Source organism: Apodemus sylvaticus, chromosome 22 (genome assembly GCF_947179515.1).
Source record: "Apodemus sylvaticus chromosome 22, mApoSyl1.1, whole genome shotgun sequence".
Taxonomy (NCBI): domain Eukaryota; kingdom Metazoa; phylum Chordata; class Mammalia; order Rodentia; family Muridae; genus Apodemus; species Apodemus sylvaticus.
In genome coordinates, this window is record NC_067493.1 from 48,298,179 (window position 1) to 48,311,300 (window position 13,122).

The window sequence follows — 13,122 nt, forward strand, 5'->3', positions numbered from 1 at the left end:
CAGCGTCCAGGCAGGCATGGTGCAAGAGGAGCTGAGAGTTCTACATCTTTATCAGAAGGCTGCTAGTAGAATACTGATTCCCAGGCAGCTAGGACAAGGGAAAGTCCACACCCACAAGGGCACACCTCCCAACAGTGCTACTCCCTGGGCCAAACATATACAAACCATCACACTCCCCTTCTGAATCTCATCTCCCAGAGAACACTGTGTGTGTGTGTGTGTGTGTGTGTGTGTGCCTGGGGGGGGGCATCCTGTTGTGTGTGGAGGTGATCTGTGTGTGCCTATGTGTATGTGTGTGTGTGTGTGCATGCATGTACTCATGTCCATGTGTGTAACAGCAGAGATGAAGGTCAGAGGATAACTGGGGATTTCGTTCTCTCCTTCTACCATAGGGGTCCTGGGATCAAACCCAGGCCCTCTGTGTTGGCAGCAAGCGCCTTTGCCCACTGAGCCCTCCTGTGAGCCCATGACATCTGTGAACAGCACCAAAATGGCTGTGAATGAGGAGCTGCTGGCCTCCACAGGAGTGCGGAGAGCACGTCTCTGTGAGAATAGTCTCCACAGAGATAGAGAGAACAAGGGGGGGAGGGGCAGGGTGCGGAATGGAGAGGATGGTGACACGTTCTCACCGGCACATCCCAGGAGCACACTGGGGAACCGTCCCTGTACTTAAAGCACGGGTACCGCAGCCAGGCAGCAGCCTCTCCTGCTAGGCGCTGCCAGCCCTTTGGGTTAGAACCAGCCACGTTCTTTCTTGGGTCAGCCGGGTCCAGGATCACAGGACTGCAGAGCGACATTAAGAGAGGGAACTGAGCAGCTGTCCAGTGCATCAGGTCCCTGTACAGGGAGAGAGGAGGAGCCCAGCAGAGTGTCCCTATCCTAAGTTAGTCCAGAGTCCCTGCCCCACAGCACACAGCAAGACTGGAGGTATCCTTTGCATGGCCTGGAAGGCCTGGGTTCAAATCCTCTACCCTTTAGTAGCTGTGTGTCCTGGGGCAGGTCCCTCAGGCTCTCTGATCTGTGAGATGGGGAGAGTTGAACCAGCCAGGCTCAAAGGATGGGGTGTAAAAACTGGACACAACACAGGATGAAGACATGTCATTTTTTAGAGTGACATAGTACTCTATTATTTACAAGTAATTGGTCCACCACAGGTCTTTGGTGCCTCACAGCCCTTATGATACTGTTATTGTTGGAGAATCTCAGGTCCCACTCCATATACTACTCCCCTTCCTTTTCTGTTTGGGTCTAGGCTCATCTGCAGACAGGAGAGGCCACCCCTGCCTCCCAGGCCTGTTGAGCCTCATGTCAATCAGGTAACAGCAGGATGGAGCCCAGCGGGAGATGCTGCATAGACACAGAGCTCCCATCTCCCCCTTTCACACAAGTGCAGCCTGACACTCCACGGGAAGCTGATCTATGTGGAGACAGACTACCTGGCTTTTCTGAGCTGTCTGCGCAGATAGCTGGAGACCTCTGGGTGTAGAAAGTCATAAAACACTGTCCAGTAGATTCGAAGCAGCTTGTACTTGATGACCAGTTCCAAGACGGTCCGGAAGCCCTGGGCTGTGTTGAATTTTGTCACTCTACTCCCACGCTCCCAGGTGTAGACTGTGAGCAGCTCCAGGGCGTACCGTGGGGGCAGTGGGTCACCCAGCTTCTCCTCACACTGAGAAGAGAAAGGTAATGAGAAAAACGGGGCTCTCAGCTGTTGTGTGGGGACCACTGCTCACAGGCTCAGTTCAGCTGCCACCTGATGTCATTACGGGTTCATTGTCACACAGCCATGCCCAGTCACTCAGATTCAGTCTATGACCCCTCCTGTGCTGTAGTCAAGAGCTGAGTGGTTGAGATGGACACCTTGTGCTCCACAATGATTGAGCATGCACCAGCAGGCACAGGAGGAATCCAGACACTGTGAGTGACAGCCAGGACTGAGGGTGGGGGCGGGACATAAGGAGTGCTCACTGTGGAAGTTTCCCCATGGTATCTGAGGTAACTGGGAAGGGGCCAGGGAGATGGCTCAGGGGTAAAGCGCCTCCCTCCCCGTGCAGGGGTGAGAACTGCAGGTCAGATCCCCAGCATCTGCAGAAGGAGCTCTTGAGGAAGCTGACTCATGATCATAGTTCAAGGGGTGGAGACGGGGCTTGCAGGGGCTGTGGGACTGTCCAGGACTGCTGATCCAGCACACTGCATGTCGTGTGAGACAACTGACTATGTAAGGTGGGTCATGACTGAGGACCTGCTCTCACACTCTGACCTCAAATGCTAATGGACACACATGCACACACATACACAACATGTGCTCTCATGAAAAGGTATAAACACACACACACACACACTCAGCTGGACAGTGGTGGCGCACGCCTGTAATCCCAGCACTCTGGGAGGCAGAGGCAGGTGGATTTCTGAGTTCGAGGCCAGCCTGGTCTACAGAGTGAGCTCCAGGACAGCCAGGGCTATACAGAGAAACCCTGTCTCAGAAAAACCAAATCCGAGAGAGAGAGAGAGAGAGAGAGAGAGAGAGAGAGATGAAAGGTTTGTCAAAGATGGAATTAAAATCCAAAGGCATCAATGAAGCAGCAGCCATGGAACAGTGAATTTGACACGGCTGAAGAGAGAGTTAGCTGATTGGAAAGTGGACTAGAAGAAATCACCTAGAACAGGCAAGGACAGGCCTCCCTCCTCTCAGATCCCCTCCCCATCCTTCTCCCCTCCTACAGCATCACCTCCCCCATCTCCCCTCACCCCTGCTTCTCTCTCATCTCCTCCCCTCTGAGTCCCCTCCACCCACTTTTTCTTCTTCATTGTTTTTTCTCACTGCTTTTGCCAATTTTTGTTCTTTTTTGCCAAAGTGACACAGAGAGCGTCATCTGGAGAAGATGGGCCCACCCCTGAGGCAATGCCTCCATCAGCCCAGCCTGGAGTCCAGCCTGTGGAGCAGTTTCCTGATCAGTGTAGGAGGGCCCAGCCCACTGTGGGCATTGCCTGTCCTGGGCAGGTGGTCCTGAGATGTTTGTAAAAATCAGACTGATGGCCCAAGGGCACCAGGCAGCCAGCAGAGCTCCTCCATGGCCTCTGCCTCCCTCAGTGATGGAGTGCGATGCAGGGATGTGAGCCCCACAATCCCCTTCCTCCCCAGGTTACTTTCCAGATCACCTTTCCCACAGCACTCAGAGCAAACTAGGACAGAAGCTGGTCCTAGGGACGGGGCGCTGCTGTGACTGACCGCCATGCTGCTCCTTGGGAGGATTGATAAGGATTATGGGACTCTGGGTTGGAAAGCTGTGGAGAGCTGAGAGCCCAACACACTGTGGGAACTTGGAGGACAGGGGAGCTGAGAGGCAGGGAGGTGTCAGAGGCTGGAGTGTGAAGTGTGAGAGAAAAGCAAGGACCCCATCTGGGTTGTTTGTGTGCTGTGTTTGGATTAAGAATCAGTAATTTCTCATCAGCTGGGGCTGAAAATCAATTCTGATTGCGAAGAAACCTGCACCATATAGGCCAAGCTTTCTGGAAAGTTTCTTTAAAGGTCAGCAAAAAGAATCGGCAGTCGAAGGGTCCTAAGACTGCCTCTCTGGTTACACCTAGGTAATGAAGAGAGGTCCTCCAGGTGGTGAGGCTTTAGTCCCATGAAACATGCAGGTTTGGAGGAGTGATGGGGAGCAGCTGAGGCCTGGCACTGAGAGAGGCCAGGAGAAGCCATGGCTGCAAGCGCAGCCTCACAATGGCCATGGAGACCCCGAGACCCTGGACTTGCCCTGAGCAGGAGACAACTGCCAGGAACAGAGCAGTGTGAGAACAGAGCTGGGCTGAGCCTGAGAGCAGCTGTGTGTGCTGTGCACGGCAGAGCCCGAGAAGCCCAGGCAACTGTGAGTCCCAGATGTCAGATACTGAGCCTTTTGCTCTGCTGGGATTTCATTGTGTTTTGATCTGATTGGGACAGAGACCTGGTTCTTCCCTTTAGGAGTAAGAAAGTATTTAACTTGTGTTTTAATTTATTATGAGCCCACAGTTGAGAGACTAATCTTTGTATGTGTTGGAATTATTATTTTTGGTTTGGTTTTTAATTTGAGGACTTTTAAAGCTACGTTGTTTTATGATGTAATACTGATGTGACATCTTAGGGACAAGCAAGGAAGGAAAGGTTATGGTTCAAACGTGGTTTGTTTGGGTGCCCTGTTGAAAAGGGGTCAATTGTGTTGGTCAATTTTTGTCAGCTAAACACCAGCTACCCTCATCTGGTAGGAGTCAATCTTGATCAGTAAAATGCCACCATCTGACTGGCTTCAGGTAGTTTATGGGGGCGTGTTACTGTGTTTCTAACTACTGATTGATATGGGTGGGACCAGACCACTGTGGTTGGGGCCTCGAATAGAATGTGGCCTTGGGCTGTATAGAAATGCACACTGAGAGAACCATTTACGGCAGGGAGCAGAATTCTTCCCTGGTCTCTGCTTCAGTTATTCCTCTGACTTCCTGACTCAAGGATGGATGTGTATACACAGATGTGTATACAACTAATATCTTTCCTTCCCAGGGGACTTTTGGTCATGTGATAAAGCTACGACCTCAACAGAAACCAAACTAGAAAATACATTTTCTCTGGCCTGTGTCTACACTCTGTCCAGATGAAGTGCACAGTGTCTGGCCAGATGCCTTACCAGATGGTACCAGTGCTTGACCAGGCGGATGAGGCTCTTGAGCTTGGGTGGGCGCCAGTTCAGGAAGTGCCGCCGGAGCTCCAGGAAGCAGGTGAAGAACTCGCCTTCCTTCTCCAGGGAGGTACACTCACTGATGAGATTGGCGTAGAATTGTTGGTTAGGCCTCTGGGGGATACTAAGATGACCTGTAAAGAAGATGTCAGTCAGTGGAACCCCTCAGCCTCTCTCTGAGGTTCTTCAGACTCGCTGAGGGGACAAGAACAGTTGCCACACGGTTTGGAACAGGCAGAGTTTTTCTGCAGTAGGCATCACTCCACATGTACCCATCTGCCCCGCCACTCCTCAGAACTGCCCACATGGTGGGCACTACAATGTCCCTGCTCCCAGTTTGTCCTAGTGAGGGCCTTTCTTGCAGGCCTGGGGGTGGTGCTGGGAGGAACCAGCCCCCTGTGGTCACTCATACACACGGTCATCAGATAATGGCCAACCACATCTGGTTCCACTATCCTCTGCGTGGCTCTTCTCAACTGTGTGCACTCCCGCTTGTGTCAAAGTGTAATGTGGAGCCGTCTACTGCATTCCTATGTCCTGTCTCATGCTGACAAAGGCTCGGCTCTATTGTGTATGGATTGTGAGTGTTCCTGAGGAGGTATTCACATTATGTTCAGAGACAGCGGAGGACCTAGGTTGTCTTCCTTTATAGTTTTTCAGCTTGCTTTTTCTGGCAGGGTCTGTCTGTAAACATCGAACTTGGCTGGCATCCAGCAGGTCTTACAGATTGTCCTGTCACTTTCCCCTCATAGTGCCAGGGATACAGGTCAACGTGTGGCACTTCCTAAGCTTAGGTGGGTGTTGGGGGTTTGAACTCAGGTCCTCATGTTTGTGGAGCAATCGCCCTTATCCACTGAGCAGTCTCCCCAGCCACTGTTTTTGGTGGATGATTTTATGTGGCGTGTAACTTAATATCATGTGGTTTTGCTTGTCCAGATCCTGACAGAAACAAGATATGGCAGTGTTCTTGTGTGTGTGTGTGTCCTGTGCACTATTGGAATAGATGTGTGTAGGTGTGTATAGATGTGTATATGTGTATAGATGTGTGTAGGTGTGTGTGCACATTTGGTAGTCTAGGCAGGCTGTGCCTTAAATGTCTGCATATGTGTGCCATGCAGCTGGCCACACCATCAGACCGTGATGCTGGCACAGGGCAGTCACTCACGGATGAAGTTTGGACAAGCCAGTCACTCCGTGACCAGGGAGGTCTCTCCCTCATGGGCTCATTTTCAGTTTCAGGGTCTAGAATACACTACAGCTCATCGGCTAAGTCGTCTTGTGTACGGTTGTGGCTTTGTCACCCACACTACCATCCCCAAGGCGGTCCTTCTGTGATGGAGCCTCTCCCAGGTGGGAAGCTGCCTCAGGCTGAGGAAGTCCATGACCCAGACAGGATTCTGGGGGAGTCCCTGCCCAGTTCATTTCTGGGTCACCCTCTCTGAGCCCCCTCCACTGAGCAGGGTTCTAAGCCTCTTGCAGCTTCCCACAGCAGGCTGACCCTCTCAGTCCCTGCTGCCTGAGACTGGACTCTCCTATGCCAAGGGCTTGTCTTTAAGTTAACAGCAGCAGTTCACACAGTGGCCACCAGGGAGTGCTGGGTCCTCCAAATGTAAAGCCTCAAGTAGTCTCTAAGCTCCCCAAGGCCCCACTGTGCTCTCAGGAGTGTTCCCTGAGTTGGGCAATTTGTAATTTTGGAGACATACACTGTGTCAGACCTGGTAAAAGATTGTTGCGGGATATTTGATCACACTGTGAACCCAGAGATTGAGTTGTTTACTGAAGAAACCTGGTTTTAGTTGTAGTGTGGCTCAGTCTTAGCACCTTTAATCCAGAAGCTTTCTGCTTGACTATTGTAAACAGGATTAAATAAAGTCAATCATAGATCAAGAGGCAGAGCAAGCAATCAATTGACAGGAAGTGAACATGGGATTATTAAGAAGAAACCATAAAGAGTAAGAGGGTGTCAGGAGGAGGGATAGACAGACCCACAGGTAGAGGGGAGGGGCATTCAGCTTGAAAGAGGTTTGTGAGCTGGTATGAGAGAGGGGATACATTCCGGAAGATTCTGGCTGAGGAGGAAGGTCAGCTGGGTGCTCTCTCTGCCTCCCTGAGCAGGCAGGCTCTCACCACAGCATCTGGCTTGCAAGTCTCCACTGGTAAAACTGAATAATTGGGATTTTTTTGTCAAAAACAAGATGAAATATTTTGATGTGTAATGTTATAACATATGTGTGTGCATGTGGGTGGTTGGGACAGTGGTGGCTGCATCTGCAGATTTACCGAGGGGAACGGAGCTCTGCTGTGGAGATCTGGGTCCTGCACAGACCCTCCTGCAGACACCCCAGGTCTCTGCACAGCTCTATGGTTGAGGTTCCCATTCTTTGGGAGAAGATTCATGAGTTTGTTATTTTCAGTGAAGTCTACTCTGTCCCATGTTTGGAAAGACGAAATGCACAGCCAGCCATGAGCAGGACTGGTCTGCTAAGGGGGCATCTAGTGTGGCTTCCTCCCCTAGCTGAGCCAGCTCGCTACTTGATGTCCTTCTGGGATGGATCCTCTCTCCCCACGCTCAGATTCCCACAATCCCTCCTCCCCAGAGCATCTTTAAGGAGACACTCTCTTTGGGTGAATTTCTCAAATGACAAGAGTTTTCAGTTCAGGGCTGGAAGGTGTGGGCTGTGGAGATGGCTCAGTCAGTAACGTGGTTGGCTCACAAGCATGAGGACCCGTGTCGGAATCCCAGGACTCGGGGAAAAGGCCGGTGTTGGCAGGGTAGGACTGTCATCCCAGCACTGAGAGGGGGAGACTCCAGGGTCCCTGGGGCTCTGCCAGCCAGTCAGGCTCAATCGTGAGTTCTGAACCAGGGAGAGACAAGGTCTCAAAAAAGATGGATGACTCTTGATCTGTGTTAGCCATGGCTCAGGATCATAGACACACACATGTGAACACTTACACACCACACGCATGCACAACACACACATGCACAACACAAACATGCACACACACACACAAATGCACATGCACACGCGCGCGCGCACACACACAGGTGGAACTAGAAGGGAGGATGGAGGCATGCAGAAGGTGAGCTGAGGCTCTCTGGCAGGCTGGCTTACCCAGGAAATCACAGGCTGGAAGCACATCAAACTTCACCTCCTTCTGCAGGTAGGGGGCGCTCAGCTTGAAGCTCAGAGCCCGGGAGTTGGGACTCCATAAACTGTGGATCTCAAACTTCACTCCAAACCGGCTCTCATGCTGAATCTCACACAGCTGTTTCTTAATTTCCTTAAGGAACTCTACCTGTCGCTTTAACCTATCCTCAAAGCTGGTGAGATTGTTAAGGAACACCACCAGGTCTGCATCCGACCTGCCCTTGAGCGCGGTGCCTTTGCCTGAGGAGCCGCCCTGAAAGACAAGGATGAGAATGACAAGGGACAGAGGAGCCATGCTGGGCAGTCCAGATGCTGAACAGAGCAAGAGTCCAACACTGAGGGGGATGGATGGATGGATGGATGGATGGATGGAGCAAGCTGTCACATGTGCAGTGGAATACTAGTCAGCCCTGAAGAGTGACAGCAGGATGACATAAGGAGTGACATCTATGTAGGAAAATAGAGGGTTCTGGAACTCCTCCTGGTAGAGAAGATAAACCAGACTACAAAGGGAAAACTCCATGTTTATCTGTGTGTTGGGGGGAGGGGGAACTGTGTATGAGAGTGGGGGATAGGTCTAAAGAAAATGAGCAAGGAAGAGCAATGTGGGGGACACTACAGCACATGTATTCTCATGTAGAGTTCACATTAGCTGTATGCATGTGACATGCAATTGGAGACTCTCTGGGGAGGGTCTGGTGTGAAATAAAAGATAGTAGAGATTGGAAGGAGACTGACTAAATACAGATATATGAAATTGTAGCCATGATCCCATTGTTAGCATTGTTAGCTGGGAGGAAATATATGCAAATCACATACTTTTCTTACAAGAAAAATGGCCTTGTATAATATAGAATAGCATATGACATCATAAAGAAACTAAAAAATTAATAAAGGTGATCAGAATCTGTAAAACAAATACTTTAAAAAGAAGAATCCATGCTGAGAAGAGCCTCCCTAAATAAAATGCTGAGAATCATCACTAACACTCACAAGCAACAGCTACTGTTGAGAGAGGGCATGACAAATCGTCACATCTGTGGATAGAGAGGTGTGGCAGTAGTTAAAAGGGTCTGCTGTTCCTGCGGATGACTGAGTTTAGTTCCCAGCACCCAAATAGGCCGCCTCACAGCCACCTCTGTAACTGCAGCTCTAAGGGACCTGACACCCACTCTTCCATCCTGACAGATCCTGCACTAATGCATACAGAGTCCCCACTCAGAACTAAAAATATAAAAATAAAATCAAGTAAAAACAAAAAGGAAGAAAAGAAAACAACTTCATTTCTGCAGCCTTCATGGAGCCTGAGAGTTAGGTACTGTTGTTGTTGTCATGAAATGCGACTTGACAGACTGGGAACCGAGCCCAGAGAGGGTCCATCAATCCAGTCACACAGCAGGCGGCGTCCTGGTCTGTCCTCTGTGTCACTTTTGACTTACTCTATGTGTCCTTGCCATCCCGGGGTGTGGACTGAGGACACTGGGCATAGAGAAGGTAGTTTAGTTACCCCATGTCACACAGCAGTGCAAAGGTTGTTTCCCCCCACCCCCACGCCCGACCCACCACTCTCCAGCAATGCTTTGCCGATCTGGGCCTCAGTTTCCCTGACTCTGGAATGGACGTGACCTGGGAGTGGGGAACATAAGCTGTAGTTGAGGCTCCTTCTGCAATACAGATGTGGTGCCGGGGGCGGGGAGGGGGCGAGCAGGACAGACAGCTGTGATCAGAGTTGATGAGGAGGGATAGATCGGGGCTGCAGCCTGGCTTCTGAGAACCCTCTCCCACCCCATCTCGGTCAGCTAGGCTGAGGAGGACTCACCTTCGCCACCTTGGAGCCCCTCAGTGGGCGGGAAGAGGTCCGGAAGGATTTGTGCTTCAGGACTTCACACAGGTCATCTATGATTTCCCGGAGGTCAGCACGGAAGCTGGTGTCCGGAAGATGATCCTCTATAAACTTATCGAGCTTGGAGGCCGGGATGCTCCTGAGTCCCGGCTCCATGATTGGTCCAGAGCTTTTGCCTGTGCAGTCTGCAGGTCCTGTGTCTCCCAGCCCCGAGGAAATAGCGATTGAATTTTCAGTTTCCGTTTCCCGGGAAAGGCGGGGATATGCAAATAAGCCAGGCTGGAGCAGCCAATGGCGTCAGGGCTCCTGACCAGCCCCTCACCCCCATCCTAGTCTGTTTTCTTAGGATCCTACCCAGGGAAGAACGCGAAAGCGTAATGAAACGGACTCATCTGGTTTTCTCAGGGTTTCTTCTGGAAAAAGCTGTTTGTTACAGGGCATGTTTTAAGCAATCTGAACACGTAGGAGAAGAGGGGAAACCGAGTCTGGAAACCGCAGAAGGTGGCACCTGAGCTCGGCTTCTGGCTCCTGCAAACGTTTTAGGCAGAACTGCATGTTCGTTGTTTGTTTGTTCGTTTGTTTGTTTGTTTTTAAAGAACAGCACCTTAACAGGTTTTGATTTTCGTTTATCTCTGGATTTGCAGTTCTAGGATTACAGAAAATTCTAACAGAAAGCTCAGACTTCCCAGAAGCCCCCTCTCCTACTCACATCCTACATTTTCTCCTGTGGTGCTGGGAGGGCAGAGGTGAGGGTGGGGTGTCACCCAGAGCGTTCCCAAGGGTGAAGTACAGGCTGTACCACCAAGCTGGGGTCACGGAAAGGTCAGCATTGGATATTACAGTGAGCTATCTTTCAGGGCCACGGCAAGGTTGACAGTCACCTTTGAGTGATGCCCCCAAGGCCTCATCAAGACAGTTTGATGCCCTCCAATCCCCTGCATCCATCTCCTCATCTCTTGTTTAGAGGGCGGAGAAATGGTTCAGAGTTTAAGAGCTCTGGCTGTGCTTCGAGGGAAACCCTGTTCAATTCCGAGAACTGACAAGGTTCCATACACACACACACACACACACACACACACATGCACATGCACACAGCATGCACACGCACAAACACACATGCCAGCTTGCCTATGCACATGTACACTCACACATGCACACATGCACACATGCACACACATACATATGCACAAAATCACACATGCACACACTCACACATGCACATAAGTGCTCACATGCACACATGCACACACACACACACAGAGGTCCAACTTCCTCTGGCTCCCCAGTGCTGGGATCAAAGGCCTGTGACACTGCACCTGGCTGACTAAAAGAAGTGTAACGAAGCTGACACTTGGTGCTGAGGGCTCACCTCTGACCTGGAGTAACACAACCTTGGTCAGCAGAACTTCCTGCTCCTGTGTCTTTAAGGGACAAACTGTGTCACGGCCCAGAGTGTGTTCTCAGCCACAGCCTTGGGCAGAATCAGTTTTCAGTTTATTTCCTCCTCTGTTGTAGCTTTCTTTTCTCACATACTCATGCACACATGCTCATGTGCACACATGCACACATGTAAACACATGCACACATGTAAACACATGCACACACTCACACATTCACACACACATGCACAGACACATGCACACATGTGAATCCAGCTGTGTTGTAGCCCAGGATGGACCAGCCTCCATTATCCATCCTCCTGCATCAGCCTCTGCCTGCTGGACTGCCAGGGCCACCCTCCCACATGCTGCCTTTCTTTCTTGTTTTCCTGTATTTGAAGGGTTAATGACCTAGAAGCCCCAGGCAGTCTGAGTGACTCCCTGCAGGAGGACACCTGGTGCTGAGTCAGTGCAGTTAGGCTCAGGGAGGCCATGGGGTCAGCACCCACCAGAACTCACCAGCTTGGGGAAGCAGGACTAGGTCTGCAGACCCCCAAGGTCCCATTTCTGCCCTAATCACCTGGACCTCCTGTGTCTGGGGAACAGTCTCCACTCGCAATTGCTTCTGTCATGGATCTGCATGAAGGACAATCCTGCTCCTGCAAAAGGCCAGTCTCTTCTTTCTGTGTCACAGTAAATCCTGGTTAATGTACATGTGTGCATGTGTGTGCATGTATGCATATGTCTACATTTATGCATGCATGTGCATGTATGCATGTGTAAGTGTGTGCATGTGTGATTTTGTGTACATGTACATATGTGCATGTGTGCATGTGTGTGTGCGCATGAGCGCACATGTGCGCTTTTTTCTTTTTTAGGGTAGCCTGGTCTACAAAGTGAATTCCAATAGTCAGAGCTCAACAGTGAGACCCTGTCTTGAAAAATAAACAACAACAAATTGTTGTTGGTTTTTGTGAGCCACCAAATAGATTCTGGGAGCTGAGCCCAGGTCCTCTGCAAGAGCACCCAGTGCCTGAACCTCCTCTGCGCCATCTTTCCAACAATCTTGTTGGCCTCATTGGGAGGCCTGGTGGGTCCTGAGGGAACTGGGATGCTGAAGGCCCTTCCCACGAGTGCCAAGATGGGAGGACAGGAGGCCAGCTGAGGGTCCTGAGTAGATCTGGGCGGGGCCAGGCTAACTGTGCTTTAAATAGTCTATTCATTTACTTCATGCATGTGAGGATGTGACGTCAGAGGACAACTCGTAGGAGTCGGCTCTCTCTCCTTCCACCATGTGGGCCCCGAGGACCAAACTCAGGCCACCAGCCTTGGTGACAAACACCTGCACCCTCTGAGCTATCTCCGTGACACTTCTTGTTATTTTAGGACATGGTCTCATAGTCTCACAGGCTAAGGTAGCTTTCCACTTACAGCAATCCTCCTGCCTCCGTGCCCTGAGTGCTAGGATTATAGTGTGTCCCTATGCCCAGTTCATCTGTACTTTCCCATGTCCCCCCTCCCCCCCATGTGTGCTAATGAGTATCACTAAGTCCAGTGAGGCCACGCCCCTAGCAAGCCTGATTGGGCGGGGCAGTGCCCACATCACAAGGTTTAAGACCCTGAGTCACCCTGTTGGCCACATGGCCAGCTGCTGGGACACACTGCTACCCTCGTGACCCAGCCCCTCTGTCAGCTCTCTCTGCCCTGGTTGGGCCCAGGCTCAGCTTCGCCTCCAAATGCCACTCAAGGTAAAGTTGACATGGCTTGCTGGAGGTTGGGAGTCCGTGGACACGAGCTGGAGAGTCTCACCCTTTCCTCCTGGCCTGTGCCTGCCTCTCCTGCTTTCTCCCAGCCTCCCGTGTGGGGCACGCTCCCCAGCTCAGGAGCATCATCTTGGATGGGCGCTGCACACCAGAGCCCAAGGATAGGGCAGGCACGCGGGGTGGCGTTTCTGAAGCCCGTGCTGTGCGTCAGGGGGCTTCATGGATAATGTCACTGCAGTACCCCGGGTACGTTCCAAATGTTAAGTCAGAGATAGA

General features: G+C 51.2%; 1 protein-coding gene across 3 annotated transcripts; it reads right to left on the reverse strand.

Annotated features, from left to right (window-relative positions):
* Nucleotides 1–258: 258 nt before the first annotated feature.
* LOC127672977 (inactive 2'-5'-oligoadenylate synthase 1B-like) lies at nucleotides 259–9,940 on the reverse strand. 3 transcript variants are annotated; one of them, XM_052168477.1, is made up of 6 exons: nucleotides 9,681–9,779; nucleotides 9,425–9,487; nucleotides 7,826–9,340; nucleotides 4,662–4,846; nucleotides 1,437–1,669; nucleotides 259–783 (listed from the first exon to the last, which is right to left on the reverse strand). In XM_052168477.1, exons 3-6 carry the CDS (start codon nucleotides 8,154–8,156, stop codon nucleotides 384–386), a joined length of 1,149 nt encoding a protein of 382 aa, XP_052024437.1. In that variant the 5' UTR covers nucleotides 8,157–9,340; nucleotides 9,425–9,487; nucleotides 9,681–9,779; the 3' UTR covers nucleotides 259–383. The 3 variants fall into 3 exon arrangements, with proteins under 3 accessions (XP_052024437.1, XP_052024438.1, XP_052024435.1); XM_052168478.1 differs by lacking the exon at nucleotides 9,425–9,487 and having other exon boundaries at nucleotides 9,681–9,778; XM_052168475.1 differs by lacking the exon at nucleotides 9,425–9,487 and having other exon boundaries at nucleotides 260–783; nucleotides 7,826–8,114; nucleotides 9,681–9,940.
* Nucleotides 9,941–13,122: the final 3,182 nt, after the last annotated feature.